The sequence below is a fragment of the Silurus aristotelis genome (assembly GCF_946808225.1).
Source record: "Silurus aristotelis genome assembly, chromosome: 23".
Lineage (NCBI taxonomy): Eukaryota > Metazoa > Chordata > Actinopteri > Siluriformes > Siluridae > Silurus > Silurus aristotelis.
Window position 1 is genome coordinate 11,420,136 of NC_139596.1, and position 24,070 is coordinate 11,444,205.

Sequence of the window (24,070 nt, forward strand, 5' to 3'; positions counted from 1 at the left end):
TGGGTTCGGAGAATAAAGAATGCCCAAGTTGTCATCTTAATTTTTACAAACCCTCAGTTTTTAAGGCTTTAGGTTTTAAAAAAAAAGCATGAGTCCAAAGCAAAGCCTGTAACTCTCTGCTGCACAACTGTATCTTTTCTCAGTTGTAAATCACTTGTAGCCAATTATAGTCAGCTTCATTTTTCCAGCTGTTCTCAAAATTAATAAGAAGATTGACACCGGTTTGTTAGATTTTAACAGGTGGTTAGCATCAAACACAACTCCACTATACATCCAAGTTGAAACAAACACCTCGATAGTAGTGAAATTATATTTATTAGAAATAACTTGCTTGTGCCTGCTTGTTACCTACTGTTGTCATTCCTTGTGATCATGTGCTTTGATATGTATATATTTTTTATTACTGTACTAAATAACTGCACGCAATTTCTCTGGGTTTGTTTTGGGTCACTGAGTTAAACTTTTGTGCTGTAGCCAGAGTGTGACACACCATAAACAGCAGCCCCATTGATGAGGTGCTAAGACGGTGATTGATGTTTGTGGGACATAAACAGACCACACAAGGGCCACACATGATGGAAGAGCAGCAGGTGTACTGAAACAATGGGAAAAAGCCGTCCACACAGCACAGCAGCACGGGCTAAGCTAACGGCACCTTTGCGCTCGGCATAAAGCAGACAGTTTGGGCCATATTTCGCTTCGGCTAGTGTAAGACTCAGTACTGAGGAGGACAAATTTATGTAGGAATTGGTTATTTTTATGATAGAAATGTATGTAAAATGGCTTCTATATTTAACAACTGATGTTCGGTTTCCTCCCCAGATTTCATTATGCTTTTGTTTATTATATATATATATATATATATATATATATATATATATATATATATATATATATATATATATATATATATATATATATATTTTTTTTTTTTTTTTTTTTTTTCTTAAAGCTAATTTAGCTGATTCATATGTAAGTCGCTTGAGGACTATATGAAGTAATGTTTTTTTACTGCTGAGGTTTTTCTATTTTATCAGCAAAATAAGAAAACAATTTTCCTAGAGATATGGAGAAAATAATATCTACACATTTTTTTTTTAGCCTTCGAACATTAATTTTTACATATAAAGACATAAGCCTATTTAATCTAATAGTCATAGTAGCATAATAGTAGTAAAATAACATAAATCAAACAAAAGATGATACCTATAATGAGTATGTGTTTACTGAAAAAATAACAGAAAACCTCTCATGGGCTCAAAAGAAATTATTCTGAAACTGGCCGCATTTGCAAGTTGGAATTATTCCAGTCTGGTTGAGATTTCCACACCTTCTGATCCGACATAGCAGGGTTCCAATCTGGATGCTCCTTTCCCACCAGATTGGGGCCTCCGCTAAAACAAAGTGGCCACGCAAGGCACTGAGCTCTGGGGAGAGGCTCAATTCAGCTGGTGAAAACCCTCCACAAAGACCGCGCACCCGGAGCAGAATGGCGACGCAGTGGGAATATGCCATTGGGCTTTACTCTGCATCTTTTTATTGAATGCACAAGAAGGATTTTCTGTGTAAAATCTATATGATGAATGTTAAGGGCTTGACTCCTGAAGATTAGTCATAGTAATTTTTGTACCTTTCATAGAAAACCTGTGCCATGCCAGCTAATACAAACCATACCACAACAATGAACTTTCTTTAAGAAACAACATTGAAAACAGTTTTATTTTAAAACGAGTTCAAATATATAAGGAAATGTTTCTTCCTAAGAGAGAAGATATATGAAATTAGAAATTATTATCCACAGCTAATAATTTGTCATAAAAAAAAAGATATACATACAAATTCCAAAGAGGTATAAAACTTATGACCCAAAATCATTGTCCCAGGAAGGGTACGTCTTAAAAAAAGCATCTGGATTGAAAACATTTGGAACATTGAGAGAAGAGATTTTTTTCCCCCAATCCCTTATTACTGAGTTCATTTTAAGCAGTCGTTCCTGAGTCCGTGTTGTAACCTGAAGAATTGCTTTGAAATATTTGAGGGTTTCGTAAGGGTACAGCAAAGTATTAAATACAAATTAGTTTCCACGTACAAAAATCACAGAAACCCTAATCATTTGTTTAGCTTCACTTTTTACATGTCTTCACTGATACAGCATGATCACTGCATTTATTTCGTAAAGTTAATAACAATGTTTCAAGCTAATAATAATTAGTAAAACTTAGAAATTTACTATTGCAAATAATTTTAATTTTTGCAAACTGCAATTTCAGGGCAATTTCTTTCTTCCTCAATTATTAAAATCTTATTAGATAACATTTCATGAGTAACTTTCCAAGTAAATACTAGTCATTTATTTACACTATCATGGAGCATGTTAATTACACTTCAAACTAAAATATATAAAAGAATGTACGGTTAAAATTGATATACATGGTATTAACAAAATTGTACTAAAATTATATAGATGGATGGAAGGATGGAAGGAAGGAAGGAAAGAAAGAAAGCAGGAAAGAAAGAAAGAAAGAAAGAAAGAAAGAAAGAAAGAAAGAAAGAAAGAAAGAAAGAAAGAAAGAAAGAAAGAAAGAAAGAAAGAATTCAACTACCTGAAGCACAAAATTGTTACCTGACATGATTTGAAATAAAAACATGTTTTTGGTTACACTTTACCTACAAGTGTTTACTTTTAGTAAATAAATGGAGCAAATGTGTATTGGTACATAATTAATAATAGTAAACCACAATGAAGACAAGCTAAAGATTTCTCATCACCGGAGATACATCTATATTTAAGGATCTTAAATCCGATCTTAACAGCAGGCTAGGCTGAGAGCATCGATCTGGTTTTAGCGTGTCTTTCACTTTATCCACTTCATCTTTTCCAGATCAGCACAAAAGGCTCTCAGCGTTTTCTTTTTCCTGTAGCAAGAAGGAAAGAAACAAACGAACAAACAAACAAGCAAACAAACAGAAAGAAAGAAAGAAAGAAAGAAAGAAAGAAAGAAAGAAAGAAAGAAAGAAAGAAAGAAAGAAAGAAAGCAGCGTTATGGGATATTTTTCTCAATATGGACTGTCTGAAAGCCTTATATCCCAATGACTGTCTCGTAATGAAAGAACTGAGGAGGCACTGGTAAAACATCATTTATTTCTAATCTTTACATTTAGTGAGCACTGAATGGGGCAGAGTCATCCTGGAAGGCACAAAGCCCATCAGGATAGAAATGTTACATCATAGGATAAAAGTTCAGATAGATTGTATAAGAGCAGGACCATGTGTTTTTTTCTTTGTTACCTCTCTGCTTTTATTTCATCCATTTGAAATATATCAAAACGGTTTCTAAGAACCCTGCTATTCTCCACCAATCTACAAAGCAAATGTAATACTTAGCATGTAACTGAAAATAACGAAAAACACCACACTAGAGTGTCAATTAAACAAATTATGCTTAAGGTAACATGCTAGTCAAGCTCATTTTCATAAAAAACTAATAAAGGTGCATCTTTTGATAGATTCTGAACACACTCTGTATAAAGATATTACTAGTAATTTAATATACTGTAAGGGAGTTCCTTGTATTTTGTCATTATGAGATGCGTCATGTTTCAACTTTTTAATTGTTATTATTAGTCCCCAAGTTTCTTCACCTCTACACAGTACACTGTTCCGGCATTAGTCATTTGAAAATATCAGATTATTTTACTGTAATCAGTCACCTGCAGGTGGTACTTATATGATTCTAAAGGAGGAAGACGGATTCAATTGGATATGCTAAAATTGTTCTCAAGTGCCTTGGTTCCTACTGTCAGTTAAAGTTGTATATTTATTTCTGATTCGTTTTTATTTTTTAACGCGTCCATCTATTTATGTTGGGTCTTAAAGAGTGCTGACTTTACTAACATCACTTCATATGAGTCCTGTTTGTAGGTTAATTCCTTTTTCTCTGTTCTTAAGTATAACCCACTTAGCAGTGGACCAAGCAGTGTTGAGAGGATTTAGATTTAGATTGCAGCATTTCATGGGTGAAGAATTTAGAAACTTTCGGACAACAGATCATCAGTAGAAACTACACTGGAGATGTAGTATAGAAAGAGTATTTCTCGTCTTCTCGTTCTGACTTTCCTCTAAGACTTCTGGCACACTTTCCATAGTGGTCATCTAGCTCAGCACACAACTCTGAAAATGTGCTCTTATTTGGTGTCACTATAAAGGCATTCAATTGAATGTGCAACTTGTAGATCCAAGAAACCCCCAAAAAAAGTGTTTCTATTATATGCTGAATATATGCTTGCCTCATCGCTCAGCATTTTGAGGCTTGACAATGCATGATGTGTCTCCAGTTAGAAGGCCTTCATTCATTTTCATTTTGTCCACATAAAACAGATAGAAGCCACTTCATTTCAATTTATTAACCTCGCTGATGTAGGATGTGTCCTGACTGGCTACTGATATTTCGTTGCCTTATTTGTCTTAGATGCATGACTAAAAAGAAACTGGTAATTAATTCACTTATCTGGTTATACTAACTGAAACTCGTTTGATTGTCTTTCTAGTCACTTCTTCGCTTACTCTTGCAGTAAATAGTTTGATTACCTAAGTAGTAACTTCTACGCTTACCCTTACAGCAAATTGAAGAGAGCTTTTATACCTGGCAGCCTGTAACTGTGACCTCAAAAAGAATTTGACTGGACATCACAATAGAATGACATTCTGATATAACTTGTGTTTTAACCTATTAATCTATTTGTCGTATGAAGAATAATCATTAAGTTCAATATTCATTGCTTTATTCATTCAATTTATTTTCTTCTAATACGACAGAACCAAACCAATACTTCGCAAACTATGTTGTATACAGTGGAACCTCGATACCTCGAACTAGACCTCGATCGTTGGCGACTTTTCATTTGGAACCGGACTAAGAGTAACTCGCTAAAAGTCTGATAGTTGGCGAGAAGCTGCGAGTGGCTCGAAAGTTCGGAGTAACATTTCAAAACAGAGATTGTACTAATAAATTACATTATTGTATTATTCATTTAAAGTGGTGAATAAATGTTTTTGACAAGGAATTCACAATTCTTGTTGCATTTACAGAAAAATACATGTACAATTCCTCTTGAAAAAGGAAGAGGAGAGTCAAAACCTCATGATTTTTGTTACTCACGAGAGTCATACAACTTAACCCCCACGAGTATCGAGGTTGCACTGTATATTCCAGTTGGTTGATTGGATGCTATAAATACATAGGTTTATGTGAAGGTATGTGTGTATGTGTGCATGATGCATCCACTGTATTCCTGCTGTGCATCCTGTTTCTGGGATGGCCTCCAAATCCTTCATGACCCTGAAGGATAAAGCTAAAGATGAATGAGTAATGGAAGCATAAATGAATTCTTCTCACACACATTTGTACTTGGTTTTCTTCACCTTTCTTCACCACGTTCTAATGCAAAACAACTCATAGTTGAATGGATTCAGCTAGATGTTGTAGGGAGTGCTCCCAAATATAACATAACAGGTTTATTGTCCTGATGCACAGAAGTGAAGAGAATGTTGCAGATCTATGGAATCAAACATGTTCTAACCGCCACCTTCATTTTAGCTTTATCGTTTACTTTCCCATCCCAGTGAAAAGGGCATTGTGTCTTTTATGCCACAAAGGGCATTATCCCGCAAGAGGTACGGTCTGTGCTGAAGAGGTACAATCGGCAGTGATTTCGAGGACTTGCGAATGTGGATGGAGGGCTCATGGATTAGCGGACCACTAACTGAAACTGTTATGAATCCAGAGATACACTGTAAGCTCAGAGAAGAGGTTGGCTTCATTCTTTCCTTGGCTTTGTCCTCATTTTTTGCCATGGCCACTCTTTCTCCATCCTTTCACTATGGCTCTTTCTTCTTCCCAGTGCCAGAAAAGTTCCTCCCCATTGTGTTTCGTCATGGTGAAAGAATTTCTGAAGTGGAAGGATTTGAACTGAATCCGGGATCATGCAAAGACCTGCGCTGACCAGTGAGTGCTGAATTCAGTGCTATTGAATACAGCGCATGAGCAGGTTTAAAGAAAGGTATACACATTACTGGTGAGTCAGACTGAATGACAAAACAGGTGATGGCATTTCGAGGCAATAAAGGAGTGCTGATTTATTTCCTTAGTCATCGAAAAGTTATCATAAGGGATTTTAAATCATCTCACAGGTCACCGGCTTGCTCAGGCATTTTTAACCCATCCTCAATTCAGCCATCTGTCCATGCACTGGCAAACTTGCCAGATTGAAGAGACCACGGCGGGAATTTCCCACACCTCTCCTCTGCTGAAGGGGTCTTGGAGGGGAGATGGAGTGAGAGAAAGAGACCTAACTGTTTGAATGGGGTTTGATTCAAGCTAGGAGGAGTTCTCGTGTGGAAAAAAGGGGCGTTGGAGTGGAAAAAAAAAGAAGAAAAAAAAGAAAAACAATGTTGCAAGAAAATAAAGAACACAACAGTGAGATTCATGGTTTAAAAAAGAAGGGAAAAAAACGTTTGCACGTTTTTGTGTGGTGGTCAGTGAATCGAGCGTTTTCTTTTACTCTGCTGATTCTCTGTCTCTTTTACCAGACGCGCGCACACACACACACACACACACACACACACACACACACACACACACACACATATAGACACACACGCACTCCACACCCATTGCTTCTGTGTGTGCAGCTACAAAGAAAGGCAATTAGCATTTCAGCCAGGCTCAACTGACTATGTCTGTCTGATGAAGTAATAAGCTTTATAATATTTTTTCCCCCCTCATGCAGACTGCCATTTGTGAGCCTGGCCCTCGTTTAATCCTATAAAAGTAGTTTTCTCTTCCCTTCCAGACATTGTTTGTCACAATAGCTAATCAGTCATGGAGCTCGGCGGGTCCAGGAGCATTCGTAATGCGAAATTCAATGGGATCCTTTCTTGTGTTTCGCAGTTCACAAATTGTGAGCAAAGAAAGGTCATTGTGTTTTGGGGAACAAGAATAGGAGATGCTTTTGGAACAAGCCGAATTGGGCAGAGAGCAAACCAGACACAATCCCTTCAAGAACATAGCCTGTTTTTCTCCAATTCTCCCTCACTTTTTGGTCATTGCAATATTTGATTGGCATTTAGTCTTTACAAAGGGGGTAAAACACTTAGATAAAAAGTACCAGATGATGGTATATGACAAAGTTGTTCATGCATTTCTAGAAACGATTTTTGTTTTCTTTTTTTTCTCCCTCTTGTTGCACTTCAAACAGAACATCTGCTCCCACTCAAACCTCTCAGCACACCCCGTATTCAAACGTACACAAACACGCACAAATGGACTCACACATTTTTTTTTTACTTGCACTTTAATTCTAGGTTCCTCTATATGGTCCAAAAATAAGAATGTTTTGGGCAGGGTTTTGCCAAATTAGTGTCTGAGCGATGAAAACTAAGGGGTTTAAAAAATAAAACCTTCACTGGTTAAATGATGTATGTTTTAGCCTTAGTCCTTTATTACATTTCTTAATTCCCCAAAACTGCACGATGCCCAGGACAGCAGCTTACCTAAAAATACTTTAGGGGAAGCATGAGTGGCAATTATTGGCTTCTGAGCCCTCTATATAGATCAGCTTTGAGGTTTGCCAGAGCCCCCCAAAAGAGACTGGTTACTGAGGCAACAGAGCGTGTCATGAAAAATGAGAGCGTCTGATTTTTGTTACATATCCAACAGTTAGTGCACAAATGTTTAGGCAGTGTAGTTTCCATCATGCAAATTTTAAGCAAGGGCATGAGAATCCCTGGACAAAAATACTGTAAGAGAAAGATATTGCATGGTTTGAGGAAATTGATGTGGTTTATTGGAAAGAAAGGTATAATGGTATAATTGTATAATTGTGGCTGAAAAAGGAAAATCTTTAAAGGGAGATGCCATTATTAGGGTTTATTTTCAACTTGCACAGACTTGGTCTAGGTAAACTTTGGGCCCTTTCTTCTAAGCTGGTAAAAAACAAAGATGGGCGGTAAGAGAAGATGCTTATTATTAGATAGCAGTAACACCAGATTTCTGCCTTGCTGCTTTTTGCTTGGCACATATCTTCACCAACATACGCTGGAGATTTTGCGGTTTAAAAAAAAAAAAAAATTTTTTTCACAACTTGTGAAAATGTTCATGAGTAACAGCAGTAGCATCTCTGAAGTACAATGACTCATATTGTCGTTTGCACATCTTTCTGGAATTTGCTAAAAATTGAACCAACATTTGGTTGTATACTGCCTTTAACTTTCCCAGGAAGAAGTAAACTACTTGTACTCTCAGGGATTGATGGCACGTTGCACAGATGGGGTTAAACTTTAATCGCACGTGAATTTACTAAATGGTGCATGGTACTAAACTGCACTGCAAAAGTGGTGGATCAACATGCCAATGTCTTACACAGCCCCAACTAGCTAGTCTTAGTTTCTTATAGAGCATTGAGTCTTCTTAACTATTTTATCAGGGTGAAAGAGCAGAAGGGATAACAATGTTCAGCTACAATGTTCAGGATCAGTCAAGCACCCTCTAATTGCTGAGTCACCAAGGATCAGCTTTGGCCAGTATAACCTTAGAAGACCTTCAGTTAGCAATAATTTCCAGAAGTCAACTGGCAAATTGAGCTAGACTAATCTTCCATTGAAGATATTGAAGCAATGACCAAATACCTGTATTGGTATTTGTTTGCTTTGGGAAAGAAATATGGGCAACAAACTTCTTTTCCTTTGTTGAGTATCACATAAAAGTCTCAAGAAATGACAAATGAGTTTACATCCATATGCATTGTATGCACTATAATCATTTTGGCTGATTAGTTGCTTTTTTTTTTAACAAAAGTAAAGAGACCATGACATAAAGACAAGTCTGTCACTTATATTTTGCAAAATATTATTTGCTTAAGTATGGTGTAAAATTTGTTAATGCATTTTGGTCATATATGGCTGAATTGTGTGTGATAATTATGTATAATCTGACTCTTGTATAGTATCATTTTGAAGTCAGGGAGCATAATGTTTTGTCTGTCCTGTACAAACAGGCACATCCTACCTGAAGTGAACAGCAGCATCTTGGAACATACTTACACACACAGGTAGTTCAGCACTGGCTGTGAAGGCTTAGTGATTGAATAATTGATGCTAAGATTACAGATCCTAGGGGTAACCCAAGAGGCAGGCGCAGGACTACAGATCAAGGTCGTAACCATACACTTCATCACATCTTCAGCTAGTGTAATTGTTTAAGTATCAGTTACATTACGGCCATGGTTGCCATTTGAACCTAACCTCAAGTCACCCTTGAGGGCCTTAGGGTCAAAGCTTTTTTCTGTTTGTAATGTAGAGTGGCAGTAATATATACATGTTATGACACTATAACATTCTAACAGGTAAAATGAATAACACTGATTATCACCTGTTAGCCTGTGGGATATTTTAGGCAGCAAGTAAACAGGAAAAAAAGTAGGACCAACACAATATAAGCAGGTCGTCCTAATGTTATGCTTGTTCAGTGTATATGAAAACACACAAACACATTACAGAGCTATTTGCTTAGCAGTTTACAGCAATAATAAAATCAACCCCCTAGAGATACCCAGTGAGGTGTTTTCTTTGCAACCTTTGATCTGCTAATTTTCTGAATAAAGTTGCTTAATCTGTATTAACAAAAAAGTGCTGAGGCTGTTGTAACCAAGTTTCCTGGCATGAGCAAACAGGCATTATTGCAAGTGGGTGATAATTCCAGAGCACTGTTTCAAGAAAAAAAAGAAAAGATATAAATCTTTAGATGCATTCAACCATGGAAACTGAAGGACGTAGAGGAAACTAGCGTTTTTTTTTTTTTTGCAGCTGTGCATGAATGGTGGTCCCTTAACTGGCAAGGAAGAAAGGAAAAAAAAGAGAAAAAGAGAAAAAGATTCTGAATCTCCTCTATAGTTTGCCTTGTTCTTAATCGCTGACATTGTATTTTTTTTTTTTTTTTACTGTCTGGAACCTGTAGTAGCACAGAGCCTTAAATAAATTGTACAGTGTTTTTCTATGTGTTTCCCCAGTCTTGAGGTAGACCTACCCTGAACACTGTAGTATTTTTTTTCTACACATGCCACAACTGACTCAGCTCTTCAGCTGTTTAACAAGCCTTTCTAGAAGGTATTGGGTGTGTTATAGTAGGGGGAATACTATTATGTATAGTTCAGTTGTACTCCAGGTCTAAGATTGGGAAATAGTTGTATTGTAAACAGATCATGCCACCTGTAGTACTTGCTTGCGTGGACCATGCTGATCCTATATTGTTGGTCGAGGCATCTCAAAAATTTTCTTATCCACACTAAGACATCTGCATAATAACTGGTCCTGGGGTCAGTCAAAGAGCCAGACTGCCAGGCTCTTGGCTGGTCTTGGGCCTCCTGGTCACTGATAAAGTGTCTGATGTGACTCTGGCCAGTTTGTCCTGTGGTGGGCTGGCAGACGATGAGGAGATGCTCACAGAGCCTTTATTTATCAGTGTCAAGAAGCTTTCATGAAGCTCCCATGGTGACCTTTTTGATGAAGGATGGCTTGGTTACCTCCAGTGAACCATTACAAAAGTGAAAAACTGAAATGTCTTGGATCTTGGCATGATATAAATATGTGACACTGAGGCACTCAAAGACCTTTATGTATGGAAACCATTTAAAGATGAACAGATTGTTTCACTTTGTTCAATAGTTTAGTTTTTTAATTAATTATTTTTAAAGGTTCGCTCTACTCTAGAATTTATACACCATTGCTCAGACAAAACATAAATTTGTTTTGTTTACACAAAAATTTATGTTCATTTGTACACTTTCTTTTTTCACACCTTACACTTCGTTATTGCACTAATGGACTGTTTACATGTACAACTTATGCTCATATGCGCTAACAGTACCAACTGTTTACATATGCATCTTGCACTAAAACACTTCATTGTATATATTCACCTGATTTTTGTTTATAACAATAGCCATATATTATGCTCATAGTACATATCCTTCTGTAAATTTCTGTTTATAGTAATAGCCATATATTATGTTTATAGCACATATCCTTCTGTAAATTTTCGTTTATAGTAATAGCCATCTGTATATTATGTTCATAGTACATACACATCTGTAAATTACTCCTATAATACCATTTTATTTAATTTATGTAACTTATGTAAACACTGTATATCCTGCATTTGCACTTCTGGTTAGAACTAAACTGCATTTCGTTGCCTTGTACTTGTACATGTGTGATGACAATGAAGTTTAAACTAATCTAATCTAAATACAGCTTTGTCTTTATGGTATGGTATCTGCTAATCTAAATTAAATGAAAAGTGCAAAAAAACAAAAACAAATGAAATGTAGAGCAAGATTTGCGCATTTTCATATAGCAACGTTAGCTAAGATACCTTTGCTACCTAAACACTGCAATGCACTAATGTTACATAGCTAACAATATGTCATTAAAGAATTAGCCAGCTTGTAAACAGCAACATTATTTAAAGCTTTATGCTTACATATAATGTGTTATGAGTAGCCCATTTCAAATATAACATTAAGCTATTATTAAACTATTATTTTATCAACCCACTAGCAAGAATCGGATTATACTTTTTTTCAACAGTGATGTGTTCCTAAAAAAAATTTAAATATAAATGTAGAGAATTTTGTTGTGTTGCATTCAACCACTTTTTTCCCACAGCTCATGTGGCTGGTTATCAAATGTAGTGCATTGGGTAGGATGTACATGGCAATTATTTCAATACCCTAGGAAGTACACATAATGGAGTAGCTCAGTGGTTAAGACACTGGGCTTCAAATCAGTTGTGAGCTCAAATCCCAGCGCCTCTACACTGCTACTGGTCGACCCCGAGAAGGGCCTCTAGCCACAATTGCTAAGTTGTATAAATAAGATTATTGTAAATTGCTTTGAAATAAGGGTGTCTTCCAAATTCCATAAATGTATAACAGTTTTATAAACCATTAAATGATCGTACCCCATTACAAACGTGATTGTTGAAATTAGCAATGTTAAAATGTGTGATGTGCAGCAGAGGGAGAGTTTGGATGAGGAAGTCTGTTTTTTTGTTACAGTGTGTAAAGTATTGAGGTGTTTAGTCTGGTGGGGTGGTGGGGATGCTAATACGGTTTTGCCCAAAAAAGATTTGAGATTAGAATATTACATTTTGAGAACTCCAATCTAACCAATATAATTACAGTTTGCATATGTCTCAAAATGGATGTAAATAATATAATTATAAGGCATTAAATGTAAATTACAAGCATTAGGTAAACACAGTAGTCAAGTTTTCTTAGTGTAGATATGAAGTGAAGTCCACTACTGTATCTGCCAGCTCTAGAAGAGAGTACTGATACTTTACAGGAGGCTTTTCCCTCTAATTCTTTTCAGTATTTGCTGACCATAATCACACAAAACCAAATACCTGATAAACTAAATATAAAAATAAGGTTGCAATTATTTATTCCTCTCACTGATAAAGTACCTCAACCAGTAGGCCTAAAAGCTAATTAAATCTATATAATGCACGCTAAGTAGAATAATCTTGCATGGCACCTTAACCAAAGCCCCTCAGCTCTGAATAACCTCATGGTCTAAATTAGCCCCAAATGATCCACCAGGAATGGAACATATAAAAAAGTGGATATTTCCAAAGTCCAACTTTCCTAAGCAATCTGCCTGCTGCAGAAATAAATAAGATACATGCACTAATTCATACCCATGAAAGCTCATGAATGCCCACAAATCACATCGCGAACACACACACTTTTAAACTATTTTTTTGGCTAGCCATAACAACTGCCAGAAATCCACCAGATTTAAAAGTAAAAGAGTAAAAGAGAAACCCGATAATCTTTTTCACAAATCCAGATAAGTAAAACAATCCCACTGAGAAATGAGAGGTAATTATTATCTTGTTTTGAACAGAACAAAAAAAAAAATCTAAACCAAAAAAAAAAAAATGAACATGCTGCATTCAATGACCTTATGATAAAGATACAGTGGAAATAGGAGATCCTACGTGTGACTTGAACCATGCATTATAAAAAGGCCAAAGGATTCATATACTTCAGTCCAATTGTAACTATACCAGTGCTCAGTTCAAAAAAAGTTTACAATTCGATAAAAAAGAACTTGATCATTTTGTGCTTAATTTTTTTGGTTTGGTTTGCAGGTATTCAGGTTTGCATAATAAATATTTGACTACACATACTACATCTATTTAAACATATTTATGTCTCTCCATTGTGCAGGAATGCCAGGGGTGCTGGCTCTAACTGGCTTATTCCTGGTGCTCCTCATTTCCGGTGCCAGGTCAGAGTCTGCAGAGCTGAGGTTCCAGGGCCATACGGAATTTGTGGTGAATGAGAGTAGCAGAGCTATAGTACGCCTCGTGGTGGAAAGGGTCGGAGACCCCATCAACGTCACCGCTCTAGTCCTGGTAAGCTCTTCCGAACCAGATCAGGTTTTACGCAAAGTAATTCTAGCTGTAGTAGTAGTAGTTCAAGGAGTTGGTGTTGTCTGGTAGACGTGAGACTTTACAAGTATAGGTGTGAAGGTATGGCATCAATACTGGTCTCCACACTAAATAAGTAATAGTTATCTAAGATTTTATCACATTTGGATATTTTTGAGGGAAACCAAAGGATATAGGAAGTTACATTATGTTCTGTAGTTACCAGGAAGATCTGATCTAGAAATCACATTATAGATGGAGAGCAAAATTGTGACTACACTCAGTCTTTGTCATCGCTCCATGATGGCACAGCTGGAGATCATCACTGACTGTGTTGTGACCCTCTCCTCTGCCTATCAGAGTGACAATAACCAATCATAGATCATATATGCTCATATATGCATGTAAGAGGGCAGTACTTTCCTCTGAGTGTCTGTATATTGGCAAAACGACCTAACTGGAAGCTAGTTTCCACTAAAGTTTCTTCATTATAGTAGACAAATGTTTGACATTGCTTTAGATTGTTGTCTAGTCACAGATGCACCCACTTTTCACAATTTTAACCTCTTGAAATGCAATATTACTGTAGAAAAATTGTAAAAGAAATTGTATTTTTGCCAAGTGGAAATGGAAACAGCCAGAGTGGTGGATAAAAAAGGAAAAAACGTATATTGATCAAGGATAAAGCAAGACTCAACAACAAATAAAAAGTGTCACAAAGAAACATTGATCAATACGAATACTAATAAACGTATTATTAGTATTATTATTATAAACGTAAATAATTACTGATGATATCAAAGCAGGCTCAGAATAATACAAAATAATAATTGGGCTACACACCCCTCATTCACAGAGGAAACAATCTCAAAACTTTCAAAGCTCACCTGTCACTAGTAGTTTTTTACACTTGAAAGCACCCAATTCTTTGACCAAATGTGAGCAAAGTGTTACAGAACTGTGCACAGCAGATGTGCCTCACCAGCAGGGTGATTTTCCACACCCAACCATCTGCTTGCTGCTAAACTTGCTAGCTTACTGCTGTGCACATCTGGGTATAATTAGGGTAACAACGCAAATTTGCCTACTGTTCAACAAAGTGTGCTAAATGTCACGCTAAGCATCCTAGTGTATCTGTTCAATCAAATTATTCATAGCGTAACAAGCAGAAAAGATGTATGACATTTTGCAACTGTGGTTTCAGTGGGTGGCATTATTGTAAATGCTAATTTTCATCCTGATGGAAATGGAGAAAAATCTCCCAAAATCAGAGAACTTCCCTCTTCCTCTTAACTGAAGCTATTCACATTAAAATAAAAATGATCCATGTACAGGATTCATCAGGATACAGGATCCATATTTAGGATACAGCAAATTCTGTATCAAATTGATTGTAGACTACATCTTTGATGGAATTGAATGTGATAGCAGTAAAAATATGGTTTGTGGTGACACAGCTGCAAGGTGAAGACACCGGAGACTTTGAGGCCACCACTGCAGCGGCTTTCCTGCTGTCTTCCGAGTCGAGCAAAACCATTTTCATTGCTGTGAAGGACGATGATCTACCTGAAGCCGATGAAACCTTTGTGTTTAACCTCCGACTTCAGGTAACATTTTTTTTTTTTTAGATGTGCGCTTTTTGTCTTATTTTAGAAGTCTAGAATATATTCATTAATTATAGATACTATTTTAGAGTAATTAGAAGCTTTTGATTGATTGAGCATAAATTAATGTATGAAATTAACATTGAATCAGTAATCTTTATAGATTTTATATATGGGAATGCATTTAACACAACACAATAGTGCTGTTACAGTAATGTCTAACAAGGTTGGAGACATATTTAAAGGCTTCTATGGCCAAGTCATTACCTTCTGGCAGAGGAAACTGGGGTTTAGGCTGTCATATCCTGGTACTAGTAACCATTAATTTTGTCAAGAGTGCCTGAATCACAACCCACAAAATGCCCTCAAGGCATCAACGACCCACTATCGTATATTACATATATATATATTTTTTTTAATGCAGGTCTTTTCTTTTGTTTTGTTTTTTGTTTGTTTGTTTGCAAAACATGCTGATGGTGGCTGTCATTTGATTAACACTACACAATTTTTAATGCAATAGGAATTACTTTAAATTTAAAAAAATTTGATTACAAATCCCACTCAAAATTCTTTGACTAACTTTGAAAGGAACACTATTTATTGATTTCTTTTTAGTTCTTATATTACAAAGATACATACTTTTTTGTAGTTGTTTTGAGTGAATTATTTACTTATATTCATGAAAGGTGCCAATAATTCTGTAGCTGGGACTGTAGTAGACTGTAGCTTTGGTTGTCATTCCTCTTTTTGGGAGGTCCATGTTATGAATGATTTCTTTCTTTAGATTTGTATGCATCTGTGACCATCTGCTTGTGCCCTGTTTTTCGGACTTCCCTCTTAACACTGAGACCACTACAGATCTCTCTTGTAGTCATGTTCAAAACCAAAGAATTTTAAAGCAATTCTAGACACGGCCTGACTGAGTGCTTCTCATTTTTTCAACTCTGGTCAAAGGACCCATAATCCCTAGCATGGCCTTTGATGTCTCTTCTGGTAGCTCCCTTTTCAGGTTTGAGTCATGCCACTTCAGCGGCATGACTGCCTTAAGCATCTTCTCGTTGTGACAGGAAACCCATAGTGACAGGCATGATTCCTCTGACTATAAGATTAATGGTAAATAATGAACAAAAAATCTGTCTGAGAAAAGGCCTGGAATTAAGCTTCCGTCGACACACAACGACTTAAGATGAAAAATATAACTGCTGATCAAAGGGGTGGAAAAATATCTTGTATTGAAGTGAAAGTATAGATCATTTTTCAAATTCTTAATTTTTGCTTAGTTTAAAATGTAGATGTTTGCTTATTTTAATGAACTCAAGTTTTTTTTAACTGTTTATAAAATTATAACTTGTATTTTCATTCTAGATCACCTATGCTTTTCCCCCTAAAACCATCATTCAGTCTTTGTAGGTTTCTGGTTCTGACTATGTGTAATTTTCTAATTAAAAACATTTCAGAAAATATATGCTGTTCCTCACTACTTTGAAGTAAGAACTGTACTTTAACTGCATCACAGCTGTCATGAGAACTCAAGCGTAACCACATGGTTCTCCTGAGGGTTTGCGTGGAGTAAGGGGACTCTAAATGTGTGCCTGTAGCACTCGAAATCTCTCTCCTTAGAAAAAGAAATGATATGCAGGAGAATGAATCATTAAATGGCATTAATTATTAAAACATTTGCACTCATAGATCAGTACATTTAGTTTTGATATCTGTACATTTAAAAGCAAGTTGCTTTGTACTTTTATTCAAGTACAAATGTTAAAAGAATACTTTTACTGGACTTATTTTATAGCAGGGGATTCGTACTTTGTCTACTATCTATATTTATAGATTGCTAATAAATTAATCCAACATATCTAACTTAATAATAACCGGTATTTAACATTCATCAGAATTTGCCTTGTCAGTATAATGTTTAATGGAACACAAATATAGACAGTAAATATTAGCGAATGAATAAAAATTTTCCTTAGCATGCGTTCCTAAATTAGATGCTTTTTCGCTTTGGATAGTGTTTGCTTACTTCAGTATATTGAAAGAGTTAACTTAGGTTCAGGATCACGTTCTCAGCTTCCACACTGCGTATTGGGGCTTATCCATATTTACATGAACATAGGTAGCAGCAGGAATCTTGACAATTTTTCTACATTATTGGATTTGACTGGATGCTGAACTAAAATAAAATGAGCCCATTGAACTGTACTGTAATTTGCTAGATTCAATGTGAAGAAAGCTTTTATTTTTATTTTTTATTAATAAGTAAAGGTTTGGAGTTTTTAATAATGATTACAGCTAAACTATTTAGCTATTTGTTCTTAGAAATCCTATATATTAAGCATTCAAATCAATTAAAAAGCACCAAAATATGTATGTGTATCTATGTATATAGTCTGTATATACTGTAGAAAGTATAGTACCAGGTTTCCCTACTACCTATTACCTACTGCACCTTCTGTACATTGATCACCCCTGTACATACAATATGGACCCACACCTTCAATTACCACATTGCTATTTATTGTAAATAGAACACTTATGCACTTCTAGTTAGATAGTCACTGCATTTCATTGACTAAGTATATGTACAGTAAAGTTTAATCTTATCTAAACTAATGTAATGTTACGAGCACACCGTGTGATGGATATTAAGGTCCTGTTTTGGGGGTTTATTTCTGTAGAAAGACAAAAACTTCACCAGGTCAGTTTTATTATAGTTTTATAATAATACAAGTTTTACTTTTATTTCATTAAATAATAGTACAGAGCCTTTCAAAGTCTTATGGTTTTTGAGAGACACATGCATGTTCCTATCTTTCTGTGCAACAAAATCAGTAGTGTAAGTGTATAAATGTCCAGATGTTCCACTTTATTTTTTGAAAAATTCTCCCTTTGCACGCTCTCAGCATCCAGACAATTCATTTCTCCAAACATGAAATCCTTTGCCATGTCTATTGTAAAACTTGCCAAAGATGTTCATGAAAACAAGTATTAGAATATTTGCACATTGGACTCTATATGTGTCTCGACTGAGCCCTGGTTCAGCATGGTTCCACTAGTAGTTGTCAGGCTTTGATTAATGATGTTATGTATAAGGTTTTTGGTCTTTCTGTCCACTGTTGACAAATGAGTCTCAGACTGGCAAGGAGAAGACAGAAGTGATTTAAAGAAGGCAGGGGTCCACTGGTACCATGAGCCTCAACTTGGTTATTGACAGCAATTACATTAATCCAGTGATTATCATCTCATGGAATGATGTTGGTGAATTCTATGCATACCTTTTGACTTCACATCGTTATTTCAAGTGCAACATTATTAGTAAAGTAAATCAAAAAGCAACAGTCCACCATAAACACAATAAATAACAAGTAAAAATGTATAAATGTACAGATATTCAAGCTAGACTGCCATCAAGTGCTTTTTAACCACCCGCCCACTTACACACACATCCACCCACACACACATGCACAAGAAAGAATGCACCACCAAAAGATTTGTAGAATTTACAATGATATACAATTTTTACAATAAATTATTTGATTTAAAAAATTTTTATTAGAACATAGTATGTCACATTTCATTATCTAAAAGCATTCTAATAAGCTGAATAGTTAGAGACACTCATGCTGGATTAGGCTTTTATATTTGCGGATATGTAGCCCGGAATGGTTATGAGGAAAGGGGGCGAGCTTGTGGTGGTGCTGTGATTGAAGTCATGGCCGGCAGAAGGGATTGTTGGAGTGTATGTGTTCAGTGTCTGTGTGACTGCTGCAACAAGAGCTCTGTGCGTGAAAGAAAGCTTTGTTACATCTGGGAACAGCCTTACTGAATACACAACAGAATGCAGAGGTTTGGACCAGGGTTAATCGCAGAGCATTTTTTCTTCTCTTCTTTTATATCCGCTCTTCTTTAAGGTCTCTCGTGCTACCTCTTATTTCTTTTGTACACAATCACACAAACTGAATATATTTCTTGTTATTTTCTGTTTTAGTAGCTTAATACGTCCAGACTTCTAGAAATCCTGTCTCTATCCATAACCACAGAAATGAAAAAAGAAAAAATCATACAGGTCTTTTAATTTTTGAACATTTTCATGTACACCACAGTATGACAGTTGTTTCATATTTTCATGTCACTGTGGAGAAATTTGGCCCAAACAGAGAAAGAAAAACACACATATGCATGTTTTTTTTGTGATGACCTTCCGCTAACATGACAAACCTAAACTTAACCTTAACCTCGGTAAACCGACCAAAATATTTTTGGGGTCTTTTAGGTTTTATATAAAAGCTGCATTTTTACAAAAAAAATGAAAAATAAATCCCACAAGGTTAAGATGCCAGATATTTTTGTCTTTGCATGGACATCCCACACACACCCACACACACACCCACACACACACACAAACACACACACACACACACACACACACACACGCACGCACACGCATGCACACACATATAAATACACTAACCAAACCAAAACTAATTTCTAGACCCTATCAAAAAATTTCGCTTGCTGAATCACTTTTCTCAGACCACTGCAGGTCAACAATAAACTTGACCCAATACTTAATTATAATTTACTATGAACACTATCTGTACAATATTATAATTTTCATGCATCCTTCATATCATTTCAGAGTTCATCGAATGGTGTGACAGTTGGAACTCCAAACACGGCCAGGATCACCATCTTGTCCAACGACAATGCATTTGGAATTATATCTTTCAACACAGTAAGATTTTATAACTCTATTACATTGTAACAGTTATAATATTGTATTTAATATGTATTTTTATGCCTTTACATATATTAGAAAGTCACCAACGTATATAACTTCCAGGTTCAAGCGGAAGTTACCACAGCAACTCCTCCTGCACTCTTTTTTTTTTATATTTATTGAAGGGCAAATAAAATCTAAGGGGTGAAGGGTGATGAGGAAATGAGACTTGGGGTAGTTGGGAGAGATGGAGGGATTGGTGGGGGTGGAATGCCTTTGCAGAAGTGTCGCTCAGGTGGGAGTCAGTTGGGTTGCTAGGGTGAGTAAAAATACACACACGAGCAGTTAACTGACTGGATTAACTTGTCAATGGAGGTTTTTATTGTCTTGAAACTGAGTTGTGCTGCTCTCCCCTTTAAGGGGCCTCACATTTTTTTTTTAGTAACCTTCTTCATTTGATTGTCAATAATTGACACAAAGACAAAGTGACAAGCAACATTTGCATTTAGATGTCTAGGCAAATTTGGTATGACTAAGTGAAGTGATAAATTCAAACAACCGGCTTTAGTATTTGTAAACTGTATACAGTATACTGTATTTGGAATTTTATTCAATTAAATTCAATAGATTTTTATTTGAATACCGCTTTAACAATGGACATTGTCTCAAAGCAGCTTTACACAGAAAATGTGGTAAGAAATGTGGTATAATATGGCACAAAGGTTATACATTGAATATAAAATCTATATTAAACAAAGGTAACATGGTGATTTACTATTTTAGTAGACATGGTCATCATAGCATGCATCTCCAAAAAGCCTAGTGGAATCGGCTGTGGCTGTGTTCATAATTTAGCAGAATAGATTCTACTACTGAACTGTGCATAGTAAGTTGAAAATAACGTATCACAAATGTAGTACATGCTAACAGTTCTACCTCAAGATGTTTAAGATTGTATAAAATGCCTAAACATTGAGTACATTTACTAAGATAGAAAAGATAAGAAAAGGTGTTCCCCGCAATGGAGGACCAAATAGCTGTAATTTTAGGAACAGCTGTAAACTTCTAAGCAAAAAGCTCTCTAATGTGTATGTGTGTTTTCATGTACACTGATCAAGCATAACATTATAAGCACCTGCTTATATTGTGTTGGTCCTGCTTTTTCCTGTTGCCTAATATATACCACAGACTAACAGGTGACTAACAGGTGATAATCTGTGTTATTCATTTCACCAGTTATAATGTTATAGAGTCATAATATTATGCCTGGGATATATATATATATATATATATATATATATATATATATATATATATATATATATATATATAGAGAGAGAGAGAGAGAGAGAGAGAGAGAGAGAGAGAGAGAGAGAGGAAAATAAGTATTTGAACACCCTGCTATTTTGCAAGTTCTCCCACTTAGAAATCATGGAGGGGTCTGAAATTGTCATCGTAGGTGCATGTCCACTGTGAGAGACATAATCTAAAAAAAAAAATTCAGAAATCACAATGTATGATTTTTTTACTATTTATTTGTATGATACAGCTGCAAATAAGTATTTGAACACCTGAGAAAGGTAATGTTAATATTTGGTACAGGAGCCTTTGTTTGCAATTACAGAGGTCAAACGTTTCCTGTAGTTTTTCACCAGGTTTGCACACACTGCAGGAGGGATTTTGGCCCACTCCTCAACACAGATCTTCTCTAGATCAGTCAGGTTTCTGGCCTGTCGCTGAGAAACACAGAGTTTGAGCTCCCTCCAAAGATTCTCTATTGGGTTTAGGTCTGGAGACTGGCTAGGCCACGCCAGAACCTTGATATGCTTCTTACAGAGCCACTCCTTGGTTATCCTGGCTGTGTGCTTCGGGTGATTGTAATGTTGGAAGACCCAGCCTCGACCCATCTTCAATGCTCTAACTGAGGGAAGGAGGTTGTTCCCCAAAATCTCGCAATACATGGCCCCGGTCATCCTCTCCTTAATACAGTGCAGTCCCCCTGTCCCATGTGCAGAAAAACACCCCCAAAGCATGATGCTACCACCCCTATGCTTCACAGTAGGGATGGTGTTCTTGGGATGGTACTCATCATTCTTCTTCCTCCAAACACGTTTGGTGGAATTATGACCTAAAAGTTCTATTTTGGTATCATCTGACCACATGACTTTCTCCCATGACTCCTCTGGATCATCCAAATGGTCATTGGCAAACTTAAGACGTGCCTGGACATGTGCTGGTTTAAGCAGGGAAACCTTCCATGCCATGCATGATTTCAAACCATGACGTCTTAGTGTATTACCAACAGTAACCTTGGAAACGGTGGTCCCAGCTCTTTCCAGGTCATTGACCAGCTCCTCCCGTGTAGTTCTGGGCTAATTTCTCAAATTCCTTAGGATCATTGAGACCCCACGAGGTGAGATCTTGCATGGAGCCCCAGTCCGAGGGCGATTGACAGTCATGTTTAGCTTCTTCCATTTTCTAATGATTGCTCCAACAGTGGACCTTTTTTCACCAAGCTGCTTGGCAATTTCCCCCTGGCCCTTTCCAGCCTTGTGGAGGTGTACAATTTTGTCTCTAGTGTCTTTGGACAGCTCTTTGGTCTTGGCCATGTTAGTAGTTGGATTCTTACTGATTGTATAGGGTGGACAGGTGTCTTTATGCAGCTAACGACCTCAAACAGGTGAATCTAATTTAGGATAATAAATGTAGTGGAGGTGGACATTTTAAAGGCAGACTAACAGGTCTTTGAGGGTCAGAATTCTAGCTGATAGACAGGTATTCAAATACTTATTTGCAGCTGTATCATACAAATAAATAGTTTAAAAATCATATATTGTGATTTCTGGATTATTTTTTTTTAAATTATGTCTCTCACAGTGGACATGCACCTACGATGACAATTTCAGACCCCTCCATGATTTCTAAGTGGGAGAACTTGCAAAATAGCAGGGTGTTCAAATACTTATTTTCCTCACTATATATATATATATATATATATATATATATATATATATATATATATATATATATATATATATATATATATATATATATATATATATATATATATATACACATATATATATATATATATATATATATATATATATATATATATATATATATATATATATATATAGTTAAGGCATTGGACTTTGGATGTGGAAGGTTGTGAGTTCAAATCCCAGCCACACCAAGCTGCAAGATGTTCACTTGGTGCTTAATATATCCCACCCACAGGTGCCATGATGAAGAGATAATTAATGTTATTCACTTCACCAGTCATAATCTTATGATGTCATAATGTTATTCCTGGTCGGTGTATATAAGGTGAGCAGAAGAAAGAAAAAAGATCAGTGTATGATATAAAACAGAATAAGTTTTATATCATACACTTGGTAGTGAGCACTTGAGCAAGGCCCTTAACCCTCTATGCTCCGGGGGTCCCTTACGAGGGAAATATCAAGGTCCGTGACGTGGGGCCGCCTTCCCGTGGGCTCACCACCTGCAGGAGGGACCGTAAGGGACGGTGCTGTGAGGATTGGGCAGCAGTCGAAGGCGGGGGCCTGCTTAGACTCCTGCCCCCGCGACCCGAATTACGGATAAGCGGGAGAAAATGAATGAATGAATGAACACTTGGTAGTGTTCATATTCACTATTTTAGAGAAAAAATATTTTTTTGTCATTCTCCAGACCAGCCCGATCACTGTGGAGGAGCCAAAAGGCAGACACTTGTATGTGCCCCTTACTCTTATCAGGGAAAAGGGTACTTATGGATCAGTAACTGTGAATTTTGAGGTAAGCCCGAAGAAGACCTCTGTCCTATACTTTCTACCATTTAAATTTCTATCTAATTTTGAAAAAAGATAGTTGCAGACAGAGACATATATATATATATATATAGTACACCGCTTGTCCAAAGAATAAAGTCACCACCTGGATTTAACTATGCAAAGGTAAGAGCCCTTCATTGGATAATTAATGCATGGATGATTATATTTCAGCTGGCACCAACTTATTTAACCCTAACTGATGCAGTGTGTAGCTTCTCATTTCTTGAACAACTATGTCGGAAGATATATCCTGAGGTCGTGGGAAAGTTAATCTGTTTCAGAAGGGTCAAAATATTGCCATGCATCAAGGAAAGAAAACACCTATGAAGATTGCTGAAACTACTAAAATTGGGTTAAAAACTGTCCAATGCATTTTTAAAAACTGGAAGGATAATGGGGAACCATTACCTTCAA

At 36.4% G+C, this 24,070-nt stretch overlaps 1 protein-coding gene across 3 annotated transcripts in view; it reads left to right on the forward strand.

The window, feature by feature from the left end:
* adgrv1 (adhesion G protein-coupled receptor V1) overlaps positions 1–24,070 on the forward strand; it is a 133,078-nt gene that overhangs the window by 5,024 nt on the left and 103,984 nt on the right. For all 3 annotated transcript variants that reach the window (XM_083526543.1, XM_083526544.1, XM_083526545.1), the window contains exons 2-5: positions 13,294–13,481; positions 14,954–15,103; positions 19,743–19,838; positions 23,517–23,621. In XM_083526543.1, the coding sequence (XP_083382669.1) occupies positions 13,294–13,481; positions 14,954–15,103; positions 19,743–19,838; positions 23,517–23,621 (539 nt within the window). The remainder of the gene's footprint in view (positions 1–13,293; positions 13,482–14,953; positions 15,104–19,742; positions 19,839–23,516; positions 23,622–24,070) is intronic.